The sequence below is a fragment of the Carettochelys insculpta genome, chromosome 21 (assembly GCF_033958435.1).
Source record: "Carettochelys insculpta isolate YL-2023 chromosome 21, ASM3395843v1, whole genome shotgun sequence".
NCBI lineage: Eukaryota > Metazoa > Chordata > Testudines > Carettochelyidae > Carettochelys > Carettochelys insculpta.
This window is the reverse complement of record NC_134157.1, coordinates 20,615,442-20,633,482: the sequence shown is the minus strand read 5'-3', so window position 1 is coordinate 20,633,482 and position 18,041 is coordinate 20,615,442. Positions and strand designations below refer to the sequence as shown.

At 42.1% G+C, this 18,041-nt stretch overlaps 2 protein-coding genes across 12 annotated transcripts in view; one reads left to right on the top strand and one right to left on the bottom strand.

The window, feature by feature from the left end:
* Nucleotides 1–10,099, bottom strand: part of CNTRL (centriolin) — a 60,893-nt gene extending 50,794 nt beyond the window's left edge. For 10 of the 11 annotated variants that reach the window (XR_012648317.1, XR_012648318.1, XM_075015130.1 and 7 more), the window contains exons 1-6: nt 9,925–10,099; nt 7,437–7,701; nt 5,540–5,673; nt 3,939–4,069; nt 1,176–1,317; nt 51–237 (exon numbers count right to left, since the gene is read on the bottom strand). Coding sequence is in view for 9 of the 11 variants with exons in the window: in XM_075015130.1 (XP_074871231.1) it covers nt 51–237; nt 1,176–1,317; nt 3,939–4,069; nt 5,540–5,673; nt 7,437–7,659 (817 nt within the window). In the remaining 2 variants the exon portion in view is untranslated. Of the gene's footprint in view, nt 1–50; nt 238–1,175; nt 1,318–3,938; nt 4,070–4,261; nt 4,445–5,539; nt 5,674–7,436; nt 7,702–9,924 lie in introns of those variants that run through there. The other variant, XM_075015139.1, reaches the window with a different exon arrangement.
* A 5,663-nt stretch (nt 10,100–15,762) lies between these two features.
* C5 (complement C5) overlaps nt 15,763–18,041 on the top strand; it is a 76,813-nt gene continuing 74,534 nt past the window's right edge. Inside the window, exon 1 of the mRNA XM_075015860.1 lies at nt 15,763–15,818. Coding sequence (XP_074871961.1) covers nt 15,763–15,818 — 56 coding nt within the window. The remainder of the gene's footprint in view (nt 15,819–18,041) is intronic.

Below are 18,041 nucleotides of genomic sequence, written 5' to 3'. Positions count from 1 at the left end.
ACCTAAATTTGGTATAGTTCACAATAGCTCTGACATAACATCATGATTACCTAAATTAAACCTCTGAAGGGCCTCCTGCCTGTCATGATTTGTCACTGGCTGTCCATCAAGGTTTTCCAGTGAGCGCAAGTGGAATATAGTATACAGGCGATAATGAGGTAGATTTACAATTGGATTGTCTGCCAGGAACAAAGAAGTCAAGTCTTTTAAGGGCTTCAGCTTAGCTACATCATAGAGCTAAATCAAAGAGAAATATACAGTGATTAGACATCTTTCCAAAGACAAATCACCCCCATATTATTCATTTTCTATTTTTTAAATAAAATGCATTTTAAATGCAAGTATACACTTAGTTGCTTATGCAACGACATAAATTCTAAAAATGATGTTCCCATTAACATTATATAGCAGCGTGAGAGCTCAAATTGTGAGCTAAATGTATGGCGTTAAAAGTCTTCTCTGTGGGAGAAACCCATGGGAAATGGACTGAAAGCTATAGAATCTTGACCTTGGACATTCCAATTAGATGTCACTTAAAGTGAAGGGACATTGGGGTGATTGTGTGAAAACTGCCCTCAATCCCAGACACCCTGAGGTTCATGAGGAAACAGAATATCAGTCTCATGAAGCTATTTTCAAAGAGACCTGGACCATCTTGGCGCATACAGCATAGTTCTTTCAGGACCTTTACTATCACTAAAATGAGCCCTACTCACACCTAAACTCCGACAGGGTATGCAATGGGGACTACAGACGTTAATCTAATCATGTCTCAGTTAAGAAGTTTTTTTTTTTTTTAAATGCCAATCACTTCTATTTTTCTCACAAAACACATATCCAACTAACTTGTGATGATAACTAGAATTGGGAATACATCATGAAGGACTGAAATGGAATCCACAATTTGGAAGCAGCTGCTCAAACTTACATGAGGTGAGCTTACAAAGCTCTGCAGTGCTCTAATAGTTGTATGATGTGAGTGATTTGTGACAGCGGGAAAGTTTTCTTGATGCTCAGTGAGTAATCTTCATATGCATACAGCAAATCTATGTTATCATATTCTTCCCCAGAGAGCCTGTAATTTCATATTTCTGATCATATTAACTGAGATGTTAAATATGACAGGTTTTTAAAAATAAATATTTTTAATAATTATTTCTCCTAAAGTCACTTACTGATGTTATTTTATTTTGCCTCAGATTAAGAATGCGCAGGGACCTTAATTTCTTTCCTACCCATACAGGAATGTGCTCAATACCATTTCCTGCAAGGTTCAACTTTTGTAGATTCTGCATATGCTCTAGACCCTCAATTTTACTGTAAACAAGAAAAGAAATAGAATTTAGACATCAAGAAGCAAGTTATACATATAGAATAGCTGTTGCCTCAGGGTTCCTGTACAGTGAAACTTATCTTAACTATCAGTGAAGAAATGAGCTAATAGGGCTGCAAAGTGAAGGTAGTCAAAAAACAAAATTGTTTTGAAAACGTGGAGATATTTAAAATGGTCAGATTAGGCAGATGTTGTAACCCAGCTTCACTGCAAGTATCTTACATTTCCCTATTTAAACTCTTATAATTAAAATGCTGAAAACATCTTGAGTTTCATTTTAACAAATTCATTTCTGCACCCACCCACCCACCCTCTCGTTTTAGAAACAGCCCTCAGAAATATGAATCAAGCAGAAGTACAAAACCAGACACCATAACCTTGATTATAAAGATGCATCTATTCTGTAGCCTTTCTAATGTGGACTATGTAGAGCATAAAAAACAATCAATAGAGTGTTTCTCTTTTGGAAAACATCAACTGTAGGAGATTCACAACTACATGATCTTTGTTCACAAATACTTTTCAACTGGTTTCAATTTACATAACTGACATTTTTCCCCCCTAGTAATTTACTTCCTTGTCAGAGTCACTGCTGGAAAGCATTTCCATATTTTGAAAACCCAAGTATGTATATAATATATAAAGACACAGTTAAAAAGGCTTGCTTTAGTAACAAAAAGAAGAAAAGAAAAAGAGATCCAACAGTACATGCCATACATAGTGGTGCTTTATGGATACTCCTAATATCCCTTTACATTAACCAGAAGGGCTGGAGTCCTTTGAAATACACATTCATTTCCAGTAAATTTTATATTCAGACTCAGCATAATATGTTTAACTGATGATCATATGTCATACTGAAAGGTCTGTTAGTGAGCACACTAGGGCTGTGTCTACAAGTGCTGCTTCTTTCGGAAGCATCATACTAATGAGCTATCCGGAAGATGCTAATGAGGCAAGGATGCAAATTTTCTGCACCTCATTAGCAAATCGGCTTGGGGTTCAGAGTCCAGAAGAAGCTCTTCTGGACTCCAAAGTACACATACAGACACATGGCCCATGGGGATCTTCCAGAAGGAAACCCTTCTTGAGGAAGGCCCCTCCTTCCCCAAAAAATCCCCGAAAGAAGCAGCACTTGTAGACACAGCCCTAGTGTACTCACTGACAGACCTTTCAGTATGACATATGATCACCAGTTAAACATATTATGCTGAGTCTGAATATAAAATTTACCAGAAATGAATGTGTATTTCAAAGCCAAAAAAAAAAAAAGCCAAAATTTTGGGGAAGGGGCTTCTGGAAGAAGGGTTAGGGTTACGGTTAGAATAGTTGCATCTTTATAAACTTTATAATCAAGATTACGGTGTCTGATTTTATACTTCTGCTTGATTCATACTTCTGAGGGCTGATTCTAAAATGAGAGTGTGGGGTGGTGGGTGGGTGGGTGCAGAAATGAATTTATTAAAAGTATACATGCAGACACGCAGCCCACAGAGATCTGGGTTTCCTTCCAGAAGATCTGTGGGGGCTGCGTGTCTGCACATATACTTTGGAGTCCAGAAGAGCTTCTTTTGGACCCTGAACCACGTGCCGATATGCTAATGAGGCATGGAAAATCTGCACCTGCACCTCATTAGCATCTTCCAGATAGCTCATTACTGTGCCACTTCCGGAAGAAGCAGCACATGTACACACAGCCTAGTTTATCAAAAGCCAATAAAACTAAGAAAGTGTGACATGACATTCATGTAACTTTCACCTGATTTTGAACAGTGAAATATAAGTATCTTACATACTTATTTTGGGAACATAGCAAACATTATGACATTATGGTGGGAAATACAGATTTTACCAAACATATTGAAAAACTTCAAATAGAACAAATACAAGTTGTTGGGTTTTTTTGTTCCACTGCATAGGCATAAAAAAAAAAAATGTATGATATCATATCATAGCCACTGACCTCCTAAACTGTTGTTCCGCATTAAAAAAAGTATTGTTTGGTGTTCCATGGTCTCAAAAAGTTTAAGAAACACCATTCTAAACCTCCTGAAAAGGGAAGTTGCATCATCGCAGTATGTAGAAACACTATGCAGTCAGTTTGCTTCACACTTCCTTTACTAATCTCTTTACTGCTATTGTGGTTACTGCAGTTACAAAGCCAAACTTGTACAGAATTAATAAGCTTCCTTTACCAGTAGTAAAGCTAACAGGTGCCTAGAGAAGATTGCTGTTTCACCCCATCCACTCCCCTCTTAACATTTTGTCCAATAGACTAACTTCCTCCCAAAACAGTGAAAGCTGCTCTTTAGTGATAAATAGAATAGTAGTTTAATAAATGCACTGACTACATGACCAGGCTCTTTCAGTTTAATCTTTCAGTTCTCTTTTCTAAAGATGGATCTTTCACATTCTCATATAGCAAACTGCAAGAACATTTTGCAATAATCATGTAGTAAATATTTTCAACATATCTAATTAAAAACTTTTACATTAAGCTCATCACAACAGAATCTGAGCACCTAATATTTTTAAAAAGTAGTGACAATCTCAACTTTTTAAAATTTCCATTATCCACTCATATCAAAACGGAGTACCTGCTTACCTGATTTTATTGCAGGACAAATTGAGTTCTTGCAGTTTTAACTGTTTATCCAACTTCTCAATCTTCTCTATTTGATTGTTACTCAGATTTAGTATCTCTAATTTAGAGCACTTTTCCAAGTTTTCTATATACTAAAAGCCAAACAAATTATACGTCACAGTTTATTAACACAACTTGGTAAATATATTTGCATTTAGACTAGCAGGTTTATATTTTTAAGAATCATGTCTTCATAAAAGTCACTACAAATCATTATCAATGTCCTTAACATAAAATTGCAAATATGATCTCAGAAATTCTGCACCAGGTCCAGTTGAACATACCTGCAACTTTCCATACTGCAAGCAGTGGAAAACTATAGCTGCTGTTAGCCTAGTTACTTCAGTAGACCAGTCTCATCTAGAGAAAAAGACTACTTTCCACAATAAATTAAAATACAATAAAAAAAAAAATCTTAAAGTTTCATGGCTACCCAGAAGTTGAAAAGTTACACAAACACATGGCTATTTTAGCTCTCTTCTAAATGTGGAACTCTCATTGATTAGGTTAGATAGAAGTCTATCACGGATGGTTTAGACAGCACTTGGCCCTACCATTGGGGCAGGGGTCTGGACTCTACGGCCTCTCAAGGTCCCTTCCAGTCCTAGTATGCTATGATTGATGTCAATGGGAATTTGTACAATGATGAGGCTTGATTCTGTAATTCTTACTTTCATAAGGAGTGGTTTTAGAATTGGGCCCAAAGAAGTAGATTATGGCCCTTCTCATCTACTTAAAGTGTTTTCCTAAACATTATTTCCAATGTTTTAAAATAGTATTAAACTTTAATATTTTGAATTATGATTAACTAGAACGTTGCTCAGATCCTTGAGGGCCGATTAGGGACATGGGGGGGTGCAGGAGTCAGAGTTGGAGGTTGAGGCTCAGGGCAGGAGCCTGAGGATGGCGGAGGGTGTGAGAATCAGGGTTGGGGGATGAGGAGAGGCTCAGGGAAGGGGGAGGGGTTGCAGGAATCAAGGCAGGGGGCTTGGAGAAAGGTGAGTGCAAGGCAGGGAGTGGCAGGGATCAGGACAGAGGGGCAAGGATGACAGCGACTGTGTACCTTGTGCACTGGCTTCTCCTTGGGACCTTCCTAGAACAAGGGGGAGGGGTGGCCACAGAGGCCGCCCGCCAGCAGGCCCAAAGGCTGAGGGGTGGGAGGAACCTTGCGTCAGTTGGCAGCTGCTCCTTGGGGCATGCCTGGGTGGGTACTGCCAGCCAGCAGCTGCTCACTCAGGTACTTGCTGTCCCCCTGTGGTCTTTCCTGTCCCCATGCTTACTGCCTCCCTTTGGTCATACCTGAGTATAACTGTCCCTGTCATTACCCATTTCTTTTTCGTTTGATATGAAACAATCATATTTCAACCACATCCCATTATCCTGGCACAACCAAACCCTGACCTTGTTTTAAGTTATGATAAGAGGAAGTTGCATACCAAATTTGGTGGTCCTAACTCTCATTGTTTAGGAGGAGTTCTTGGAAAAAAAACGGACTCACAGGACAGACAGACTCATATTTCTAAAATATATAATAAGATAAGAAATTGCATGTGATAACGCACCTTAAATTTCTTGCCCCCATCCTTAGCAAGAGAAAGATTCAGTGAGTTTACATATGCCAAATTTTCCTGTTTGGAGAGGTTTTTAATAAGAGATTCTGTAATGTATCTAACTCCTGGACTAATACAGTCTTCATCTGCAAATGACAACAGAAAAAATGTGATTCAATTAGCACTCAAAGAAAAGAACTGTAACATTTTTGCTTAGTTAGTATAACAATACAAGGGAAACCTACAGAGGCTGAGAAGGAGAGAGATTTCAGTAAAATGCAATGCCCTGCGGAGTGTTTAGGCATGTATATAGCAAATCCTTAAAGCAGATTCACTGTGCATGTGCCAGTTTCTCTCTACTACATAATGCAGGAGGACAAGAGGAATCAGAACCTCATTTTGCTACTCTTGTACCGTTTCTAGTGCCATTTTTATTATAAAAAACAACAAGAAGTCCTGTGGCACCTCATAGACTAACAGATATTTTGGAGCATAAGCTTTTGTGGGCAAAGACCTGCTTCGTCAGATGTTGCATCCGAGCACCTAATATTATGTTGCATCTGACAAAGCGGATCTTTGCCCACGAAAGCTTACACTTCAAAATATGTTAATCTATAAGGTGCCACAGGACTTCTTGTTTTTGAAGATGCAGACTAACTTAGCTACCTCTCTGATTTTTATCATAAGAATGCCTTGGTTTCTTAAGTGATATTTTTAGGTTCTCTTGCCTTTTCCATCATCATTTCCTGCTTGGATTATAAAATGTGGGGGCATGGATCATGTATCTTCTATAGCTCTGCAGGGCAAGGATTGTCTCTTTGTTATATATTGATACAGTGCCTATCATAACAGCCCTGGCTACTGTAAAACAAAGAAATAAATCACCATACAAACTTATGGAGCAAAATAAATGTTAATCCAGCCTTTAATTTTTCAGTTACTAGGCCACCAAAGAACCTATATTCAGAGAATGCCTCATCCTGACCTACACACTTACACATAAAATAAAAATCATTTGCATGTGCAAAATTTGAATGTGCATGACAATCTGACAGACTAAAACCTGATTTGCACACCACTCTCCACATCAAAATTGCAGGCGTAAATTTAAAGAGTTACCTTTTGTGTATTTTTATTTGTTTAAATTCATGCAAATATATTTTGATTTTTGAATCTTTTAACCCAAAGTTGTTTTAAAGATAATTCAAAGGGACACTGATGTACTCTTGATTTATTATTACCATGGTTTTTAATATCTCTAGAAGCTTGAAAGCAAGGCCTCTTTTCTTACTATCCATTTGAAGTCTAATATATAAGTAAGTTACAGTAGTTCTACGTAATAGTCTTGATCACGTGTCCCACAGCCAAAGCTTGTGATTTCCTAACAGCATCTGATGAATTTTTGATCTACCTTCCAGCTGAAACATTAGTATTACATATGTTATCTGAAAATGTTTAAATTGATTTATTATATATGTAGCATAATCTTTAATTTCATCTTTTCTATTTAGTAAATACTGACTTCCTGCAGCAGTTTGATTTCAAACTTAACTTGCAACTAACAAAGACATCTTGTTTTCTGTAATATTTTATATCACCTTGCACTGATGATAACTCACAGGTCTAGGGGTGGCTAATTATTTTATGTCCCCTCTAGTGCCTGAGGGTGCTGGATCTGTATAAAACAATTCTCAGGGGTTTAAAAACACTGAAATATGTAATGTTAACATTTAGAATCTGGACATTGCTCCAGAAATTTTTAAGACAATTTATTAGAGAGTCGATTAAATATGGGGTCTAAAATATGTGACAATGTCCCTCTAATACACCTCATAATAAATGGACACATAATTCTACACTGCCAATATTAAAATGCATTCAAGATTAATGCTTCTTATTTGTACAATACCTTTGTCAATCTGATATTCAAAAGAAGAACCTATGTCACTTTCTACTGTAACATCAAGCTGTCCCTTCTGTCCCATTGTTTTGTAAGTAGCAGGTGTGCCCAGCCTGCTAAGAGGAGAAGGTGACCTGGTACTTGAAGTGATGGTTGACATTGAACTAGGTCTACAAGAAGGTAATAGCTGTCTTTTTCTGGGTGATGTTCTTTGTAGTGATCCTTTCTTCATTTCACAGAATGCAGTTGGTCATTTGGCAAAATATCTATAAAACTAGAAATAAAAAGTACATATTCAAGATTGTCATAGTCTGTATGTGTATAAATCTTACCAAAAATCTGAAGAAGTGAGTCTTACCCATGAACACTCATTACAAAAAAGTTAGTCTTTAAGGTGCTACAGAACAGCTTGTTTCTTACTGAAACTGTTTAGATATCATTTGAAATACTGTAGATTTGTTTTACTTTATTATGTTTATGCACTCATTGTTTTGGTATTAATGGCTGGGTCTACACTTGCCCCCAACTTCGAAGGGGGCATGTTAATTGGGGTGACAGGAGATTACAAATGAAGTGCTCTGGTGAATATGCAGCACTTCATTAGGCTAATTCTCCCACACGGCAACTTTGAATCTTCAAACTTCGAAGTGCCAGCATGCATGTAGTCGCTGGCACTTCGAAGGACCCTGCTACTTTGAAGTCTCTTTACTCTTCAATGGACTTCAAAGTAGCAGGAGGCACTTCAAAGTGCCCACGGTTACATGCATGCCAGCACTTCAAAATTTGAAGCTTCGAAGTTGCCGTACAGGAGAATTAGCCTAATGAAGTGCTGCATATTCACCACAGTACTTCATTATAATCTCCCACCACCCTGCTTAAAATGCCTCTTTTGAAGTTGGGGGCAAGTGTAGACAAGCCCTATGAGTTCACTATAAATTTAAAAAAAAATGCCATATTAAATGGCCCAATATAAAGGGTTAAAAAAAAATCCCGTCACTGTCATCCTAACCTAATATAAAACAACCTTAACAAAGGATGCATCTTAGGCAGTTCTCTAGTAGTTAGTAAAATTAGGCCCTGATCATCCACAATGAAAGCAGCAGTGCAGAAGTAAAGATGGTACAGTATGGTATTGTAACACTTAACTCTGCAGTGCTGCTGGTGTAGGGTCAACTTCTGGGCTGGCTACCCAGTCACCAATCACCCTGCACTCTGACCTCCAGCTGCCGCTCTCTGGCCACCCATCTCTAAAGGTAGTACAGAAGTAAGGGTGGTAGTACCATACCTCCACCCAAAATAACTTTGCAATCCCCTTGCAACTACCTTTTGGGTCAGGACCAGCAGCTGGAGAAATGCTAGTCTCCTCCATTAAATCTGTATAGTACAGGGTAAAAGCACACAGAAGACTAAATTTCACAGGGGGATATCAGATTTCATGGTTTATGATGCATTTTTCATGGTCGTGAATTTGGTAAGGTTCTACTTTACCTGAAGGCATTGCATTATCTGGTGCTTAAATAAGAGGCCTTGCAATAATAAACTAGGTTTACTCTAGGTTCATTCTACACATTAGCTAAAGACAATGTATTCCTTTTGTTTATGGAAGCCCATAAACGTACATCCACTCTGTGGAATGACTTTTACAAAACTAAGCCAGGAGGCAAAAGCATACTTTAGTCCACTCCGTATAAAGCCAAGATGAGAGCATCTGTTTCTGAAGGCCAATAATGGTGACTTTTTCTTGCTAGACACAATGTAATCACTCATGTGTCATAAAGCTTTAGCGACTTCTACATTCATAAGAAGATATTTTAACTGCCAGTATTTTATAAACATCGCACACCTCCAAGACTCCACAAGAGCCAGAAATTTGTTCTTCAGAGACAGAGATGAGAGATGTATTTGTTTTCTTTTACGAACTAACCTGACAAATTTGTGCCACTTTACCCTGCCCATCAACAGGTTGTCACATTAAAACAACACCAATGTAACTTTGCAGTTACATCACAGCGACTGCACAATCAGCACGGTTCTACTGAAGAGAGGCAATAATGGGGTCTACACAGCTCCACCAGGACTCACAAGTCCCAGCAATGAACTGTGCTACCACGGCAGATTACACAGCAGCAGCACCCGCGTCTGCTGCTGCGAGATCCAGCCAGGAAATGGGGGGCGGACAGGTGGGTGATGCTACGGGGGCCCATGGGGGAGCTGCTCACCTGAGACGCTGAGGGGAGATGAAGGAAGTCAGGCCCCCTCTCACCTGAGGAGCGGAGACACTTGGGGGGGCGGAAGTTCCGAGGAATTAAGAAGAAGAGGGGGCAGGGAGTTGGTGGGGTCGGGCCCTGCTCCCCGAGGGGCTGAGGCGCTGGGGAGAAGTTGTGGGGGGCGGGCCCCTCTCAAGGGAGACGTTGGGAAGCCGCCTGTCTCCGGGCCAGGGGATCCCAGTCCCAGTCCCTGCCCTGGGTAGCTCCCCACGCAGCTCCGCTTTGGTTACCTGGGTTGACATGGTGACGCCGCCGCCTGTTATAACCCCGGAGGCTGGGCCTGGGCAAGCCTGGAGCCCTCTTGTGGAGAAACCACCTTCCCACCGCCCGCCGAGCACCACGACAGCTCCCGTCCCAGGCGCCAGGCGGACGGTGAAGCGGCTCCTTTAAGAGCCCGGCGCTGGAAGCCGAGCCCCAGCCGTTTAGTTTCGGGGCCGACGGGTAAGAGAGCGGAAAGGGGCGGTGCCTGTGATGGCCACGCCCCTTCCAAGCGGCCATAGTGGCCCCCCGACCGCCCAGCGTGGAGGGTTGCGCGCGGTGACCTCTCTTAGCACAGAGGGAGGCGGAGCCAGAGTCTATCTGAAGGGGGCGGGGCTCAGGGACTCCGGGGCTCTCACGGGGATGTCTCCCTTCTCTTCCGCCCGTAGGGCTCGATGTGGGACCCAGGTGTCCGGCGGACCGGACAGTCCGTGCCTGGCTGTGTCGGGAAGGCCGCATGTGCCGCGGCGAGCGGGGCCGGTGCGCCGCCGCCTGCTCTGTGTTGAGGGCTGGCCGGGGCGCGCGCTCAGCGTCCCGTGCCCGGCAGGGGGCAGGCGGGAGTCTTGCCGGCGGCTGGGGAGCCTGGCCGCGTTAGCGTGCTGCGGTCGCCGGCGAGATTTCTCTTCAGGCTGGCCTCGGGGAGCGGCAAGCGAGGAGCTGGGCTCGCAGCCCGGGAGTAAAGAGCACCGCAGCAGGTGGCGCAAGTAGCGTCAAAGGAGGAACCCTGTTAGTCTGTAGATACGCACGTCTCAGAGAGCTGGAAGGGACCTTGGAAGGTGATTGAGTCCAGTCCCCTGCCCTCTTGGCAGCACCAAGCACCCCCCCCCTTTTTTTTGCATATATCTATATTAAATCTATTTGTGCCAGATCCCTAAATGACCCCCTCAAGGACTGAGCTCATAGCCCTGAGTGTGGCAGGCCAGTGGGCAAACCACTGAGCTATACAAAAAACCGATCCTTTAGCACCTTATAGGCTAACAATTTTATTTATTAGGTAATGAGCCTATGAAAGCTCATTACCTAATAAGTAAAATGATTAGTCTTTTTAAGGTGCTACAGGACTGCTTGTTTGCTTAAAAATCAATACTTTTATCAGGTATTGAGCTTTTGTGGGTCTCTTTTTCCTGCTTATTAGGGATCACATCTGTGATGGTTTTTGTTGTTGTTGTTGTTGTTGTTTTGTTTTCTCTCTTGAATGAGGCCCCCTACTGATTTTTCTGTTGATCAGTGGCCCAGATCTAACAAATTTCCCCATCCCTGGATTAAGGGTTTACAAGATTAAGTTCCAAATTTGTCATTTTCAGCCAGAACAATTTTCATTGTATGAGTTGTCAGATCAGAAGGAACAATGAGAAGTCTTATGGGGTTTGGGGCCGCAAGCTCTGCACCCCATCTCCAGGCAGGTGTGATTCTCACTCAGCTGGGTAACAGCAGGTTTATTAGCCAACAGGGGCACAGCATCATACAGAGGTGTCACTACAGCAATCAGAGAAAGCCAGTCCAATCCATTTTGGGGAGAGGAGGCCCCAAGAGGGCCCCTCTTTTGTCTCTCCCCCTACCCCGCACAAACTGCTTTCCAGCTCCCAGTTCCAATTCAAAACCCTCAGGCTCCACCTCCCCCTTTGTCCGCAGTCCAGAGGGTGTCACCTAGGTTGCCCTCAGCAGGAGCCCCATACCCTCTGTTGGCCACACGCACACACACCCCTCTCCTCCACTACAGCACACTAACACACATTTTGGATCATAAGCTTTTGTGGGTGAGACGGGCTTTGTCAGACAAGGTGCCACAAGACTTCTTGTTTTTGCGGATACAGACTAACACCCCTCTGATACAGACCAGAAGGCGCTTCATTCAAATAAGGTGGGCAGATACGTGATAAGTTTTAGCTCCATTGCTAAGATGAAGAACATATTTTCAGCAGTTTCTGGGAGATTCTTGAGGCTGCTGGTTTAAGACCACCAGTGGCCAGCATTAAAATCTTACAGTTCTCTCACCCACACTGCTGGAAAATGAGTCATTTTTCTTCGTTTTGCTGCTCCAATTCCAGTTCAATGCATGATGTTAGACTAGTTTGGCTGCAAAGAAGCATACTTTGTACACTGGGGACAACACCTGATTCCTGTCAGGCTGCAGAACTGGGCTGACATCAGAATCCAAACATCCTCTGCTCAGTGCAAGCAGTGGCATTTCTCTAATGATTTGGACTTGATGTGATGCAGTATGAATGTGGTAGATAATTCAAACCAATGTGGAGAAACAGAATTAAAAACATTATTTAAATACTAACAGAGAGGGAGCCGTGCTAGTCTATATACTATCAAAACAAAAAAGCAGTCAAGTAGCATTTTAAAGACTAACCTAATAAATTATTTTGTTAGTCTTTAAAGTGCTACTTGACTGCTTTTTTGTTTTGATATTATTTAAATACCTTCTGTTCCATTTTGAAGACTGCTGACCAACATAGTAGCACAGCACAAATGGTAACAAAGTTTGTTGGCATATGTGCTGTTAAAGCAAGATAAAAATTAATGCCTTCCCTAACCTTGCTCTGCTCCATTAAGGAGTAGAGCACAGTTTTAACCCCACTGCCATACCTCCCACCCCTGCATCTTGCTTTTTGGAAGGTAAGGGGTTAGCCCCAGATCTTTCAGGTACTCTGTACCTGCTAAAAGTCTTGCAAGTACTGTGTACTGGAGGTTACTTCCCTACTTGTTGTCCCTTGACCAAGATTTCCTACCCAGAGGTGGATGCATGCATGTGATAACTGTAGGAATTACCAAAACCTGATCATTTAAAAAACTATGCTGTAGCCTATGATCATGAAGCTACATCTTGTATTCTTTGACTTCTAGTTTCTGAGGCTTTATGTGCACTCAGTTCTTGTTTTCAATATTTTCTCTGCAACAATGGAAACAATAATCTATTTTCCAAATGCTTGCAGAGTTTTTTAAAGGACTGCGGGACCATTGGGCCTAACTTTTAGAGGTGACAGTCATCCACAATCCTAGCAGACAGCTGTGGGAAATGCAAGTGCTCAGCACCTTTGATTAGATTTTGAGGGTCAAATCCTACTCACCTTGCTTGCACGAGAACTCTTATTCTGACAAAGTGGGTTTTTGCCCACCAAAACTTGTGCCCAAATACATTTGTTTGGGTACATCTAGATTGCCAAGAATTGTTAGCGAAAGATATGCAAATTGTGTAACATGTGGGGCCAAATGTTGGGAAAACCCCCTGTGCAGAAACATCCCTTCCTCATGGAACAAAGAAGACATGGATGTCAGTAGAAAGCTCTCAACGTGGCAAATTTCTGTTGGGAGACCTCTGGGCTCTTATTGAGGCAAATCGAATTGTAGCATAGTGTACAATGGCTACAGAGATAACTAAACGTGTTTTCCTGTAAATGCTGGCTAAGGTATTTGTTTAAGCTTGCAAAATCTAGCACAACCGTTATCTAGTTTGACAATGTTACAGACCTGTTTGCTCAAGTATTGCACACGGATGGACTGACAAGTAAAGATTCTGTCTTCACCACAGCCATTTAGAATAGATATTTTTCTGCATTGTGACTAGTTTAGAAACTTTAGATGTATGATACCTTTAGAATTTAGACTTACAGATTTTAGGGCCAGAAGGGACCATTATGATCCTCTAGTCTGACCTTCACATTGCAGGCCAGAGAACCCCACCCACCCACTTTTAACAGATTATAATCTCTGGCTGAGGTTCTGACCTCCTCAAATCGCAATTTAAAGGCTACATGTTACAGAGAAGTCCCATTTACAGTAAAACTTGCAAGTGATCCGTGCCTGATGCTGCAAAACCTTACAGGGTCTCTGCCAGTCAGCCCTGGGGAAAATCTTCCCAACTCCAGAAATGGCAGTCATGCTGGATTCAAGCATTTCATCAAGACCCATTAGCCAGATATCTGGAAAAATATTCTTGGCAGTAACTCAGAACTCTCTCAGCCAGATTCCCATCATTGGCCAGTGAGGATACTTCTAACTTTGCAAATAACAGTATTTTGTCTTTTGTACTTGGACATTTGGTAAAAAGCCTAGGGTGGAATCAAGATTGAGGACAATTATTAGAAATTAAAACTGAATGGTATTGATTGTTCATGAAATAAGTTGCTACTGAATTGAACTGTATATTGACCACATGAATGGTACTAGAATTCTATACCATCCTCAAGCGTACAGCAGCTTCTGCAGATGTGATCTGGGCTCTGGGTAGAGTAGCTGGGAAGCCATTCCAGTCTGGGCTGTTGTGGCATCCACAGCCACACCCCTTTAATTGGTTAACTGATTAAGCCTAACATTACCAGTTGACTATTTAAAAGGGATTTTACATCTCTATGAGTCAGGTTGTCTGGTAGTTGTGTTGACTTTTTTCTGTAGGGTTGTGCTCTGAGATTTTATTTTGAGTTGTATGGGTGGCAAATTTAACCTCTCTAGAGCTGTCATATTAGAGCAAATAAATCATAATCTGTATAGTCTCCTTTATCATGACCTTATTAAAACCAATGAAATTGTGGAATGCAAATTAGCTGTAGGGTTAGGGTGATGACAGTGGTTTGGGATTCATAGCATATATATAGGGCGACCATATCTCTCTGTCCCAAATATGGGACAGGGGGATATGGGGTGGAGGGGCAGCTCCTCCTGGCTCCACCAGGCACTGGGGAACTGGGAAGGAGGTGGCAACAGATGGCCCTCCGCGGGGAAGCGGCAGCCCCCAGCACTTGGGAAGGGGCAGCTGCCGGCCCTCACCATAAGCCCTGGGAAGTGACAGCCCCCAGTGGTCCCTGGGAGCCCCGGGGAAGCAGCAGCCCCCAGTGGTCCCTGGGAGCCCCAGGGAAGCAGCAGCTGCCTACACTCCCCCAAAGGTGAGCGGGGCATGGCCCAAATATCGGACAATTAGTTCCAACCTGGGGAAGGACTGGAATACCCCCCACACACTGCCCCAGCCCTCCACTGCTCCATTCCTGCTCTGCTCCACCCCATTTTAAAATACAACAATCAAAACATTCTGTTCTGTCTTGGTATCCTTATAATTGTGCACAGATCAAAAGCAGAATGAAGTCCTAAATTAGGTGATATAGTTGTGCTGCCATTTGTCAGATCCATAGGGTGGAGATAGGAAATAGGTTTGCTTCTTTGCCTTTTGGGGCTAAGTTCAAGTTTAGTGAAGCAGCAGTTTCAGAGATCTGATGTTAATGATTAATGTGTAGATAAATACAGATACTTAAAACATACTTGAGTGAAACAGAAGTCAAATTCCCGTCCATCAAAATTCCACTAGTGTTTTTGGTTTCGTGCTCAAGCCAGCCATGAATATTTTAAGCTTCATTTGTATTTTGGCATTATGTGGAAAAAGTTTGAGTCAGGAGCAAACGTAAGTAAAACATTGTTTATTGGGAATATGGCTTGATGACGCAGTTTTTGCCCAGTCAGAATGCTGATATAAATTGGAGCTTTGCCTGAGAGTCGACTGCAGAACTGGGCCCTATTTGCCATCACAAACCCAAAAGTATCTATTAATCTCTTCGCATAGTGGATTCTGCCTGTGTTGAAAAGAGAGTGATTCCAGAGACTTGTAAATTTTAACTAATTTAAAAGTGTTTGCCTATTTTTCTAAAGTTCATAGAAATTTATTTTTTGTTCTTATTTGTAAGTAGTTGTTTAAATACTAGATGTACCCAGCTCGAGTCCTTAACTTAATTTTTATTCCTTGGAAAATAAAATGAAAATGTACATGCTTCATTAAATCATAGCTCTGGTGTGGGGTGGGAGATGAGTGGTTCAGTATGTCCCAGGGAGAGGACTACTCCAGCCATTTCTCACTGCAGCAGGTTGGGATCAGGTAAGAAGTGCTTCTCTGTGGCCACTGTAGTTTCAGTGGGTACATCTGGGGGACGGGTGCATGTCTGTGGGCTGGGACAGATCCAGGTTTGTTTGCCCTTTGTGCTCCCCAGCTGGAGTGAGGAATGCAGGAATCTGCACTTTCCCTTGGCTTCCCAATGAAAGGGAAAAGATGACAATGTTCCTGTACTACAGGTTGAACCTCTCTAATCCGGAACTCTCTCGTCCAGCAACATCCGTAATCCAGCATGATTTTACTTAGCTGAATGACCACTTATTGTGGGTGTGTCCAAGTTTCCTGCAGTCCCATAACGTTTGCTTACTGACAGCAGTCCTGGGTCTCAGTGTTCTGTGCTGTTGTTTATCAGTATTTTACCCCTAAGTATCTTCTAAAAACCCAGTAAGTTATGGAAGTGTTGGTAATGTGCTAGACAATATTGACCTTCTGTGGTCCAGCAACTTTTTTCATCTGGAACCAGTCAGGTTTTTAATTGAATGTGGGGAGGCAGGAGAGGAGATTCAGCCCCCCATCTTCCCAAAAAGGTGCCTGGACGGTGGGAGGTTTGGGGCTGAGGTGGGGTGAGAGGTGGGTGCTCTGAGCCAGACACTGTCCCCTGCCTGTTGCCTCTTTTCTGTATGGTTTGAGGAAAAGCAATCCCATGCCAGACCTATCAGATTTTCTTGGCAGAAACAAACACTTAACTTGCATTAAGTTATGGTAAGAGGAAGCTCATACTTAATTTGGTGGTCCTAGCCCTTACTGTTTAGGAGGAATTCTTGAACAAACAGAAGGACACGCAGAGAGAAATTCTATCAGATACATACAGAGAGATAGCCATGTTAGTCTGTATTCTATCAAAACAAAAGAGCAGTCATGTAGCACTTTAAAGACTAACAAAATAATTTATTAGGTGATGAGCTTTCATGGGACAAACCCCCTTCTTCAGATCATAGCCATACCAGAACAGACTCAATATGTAAAGCACAGAGGTCCAAAAATTGTTGTCAAGGTTAACAAATCAGAAAAATTGTTATCAAGGTTGTCAAATTAGAAGAGCAGAGGGACGGGGGCGGGGGTGGTGTGGTGTGGGGAAGAGTTAGAAAAAACATCAAAGTATGTGAAAGAGTCGTTATAGTGGGTTAGGTAATTGCTGTCCCTGTTCAAATCATAGGTTAATGTGTCAAATTTGAATATGAATGTTAGTTCTCAGTGTTCCCTCTGCAGGCGGTTGTTCAAGTCCCTTTTCGGTAGAACACAAACTCTCAGGCCTTTAACGAAACGGCCCACTCCATCAAAGTGCTGGTTGACAGGTTTGTGTATTTGGAGATTTTTGATGTCTGTTCTATGTCCATTCATTCTTTGTGGAAGAGTGTTTGCAGTCTGTCCTATGTACATGGTGTGTGAGTGTTGTTGGCACATGATGGCATACATGATGTCAGTTGAGGAGCAAGAGAATGTGCCCATGACAACACCTCGTTGCCACCATGGACATAGAAGCTCTCTACATTAATATTCCACATCAAATGGACTACAAGTGATCAGGAATAGCATCCCTGATACTACCACAGCTAATTTGTTGTCTGACCTCTGTAACTTTGTTCTCACACACAATTATTTCCAATTTGGGGATAATTTAGACCTCCAGATTAGTGGCACTGCTATGGGCACCTGCATGGCCCCACAATATGCTAATATATTTATGGCTGGACTTGGAACAGGGATTCCTCAGCTGTCGTCTCCTATTACCCCTCCTTTACTTATGACACATTGATGACATCTTTATCATTTGGACCCATGGTAAAGATAGTCTGGAAGAATTCCACAGAGACTTTAACAATCTGCACCCCACCATCAACTTATGCCTTGACCACTCCACATGGGAGATGCATTTTGTGGATACACTCATCCCTCGCTATACGAGCACAATTGGTTCTCAAATTTCTGCTCGTAGGCGAAAACTCGTAAGAGTGACACCAAATTCCCATTAAAATACATGTAAAAGTCTCCAATTCGTTCCAAGGGCTTGTAACTTCACATAAACCAGTTGAGTTTCGGTACTTTTCTGATGTATTTGAATAGTTTGGCACCAGAAATAGAATGTAGTGTATGTATGTAGAACAGGGATTTCCAACCTATGGGTCGGGTCCCATTAGATTTATTAAAGGTCTCCAGCTGGGCAGTTCCCAGCTGCATGTGGCTGTTAAAGGAGCCGTTTGTAGTTTC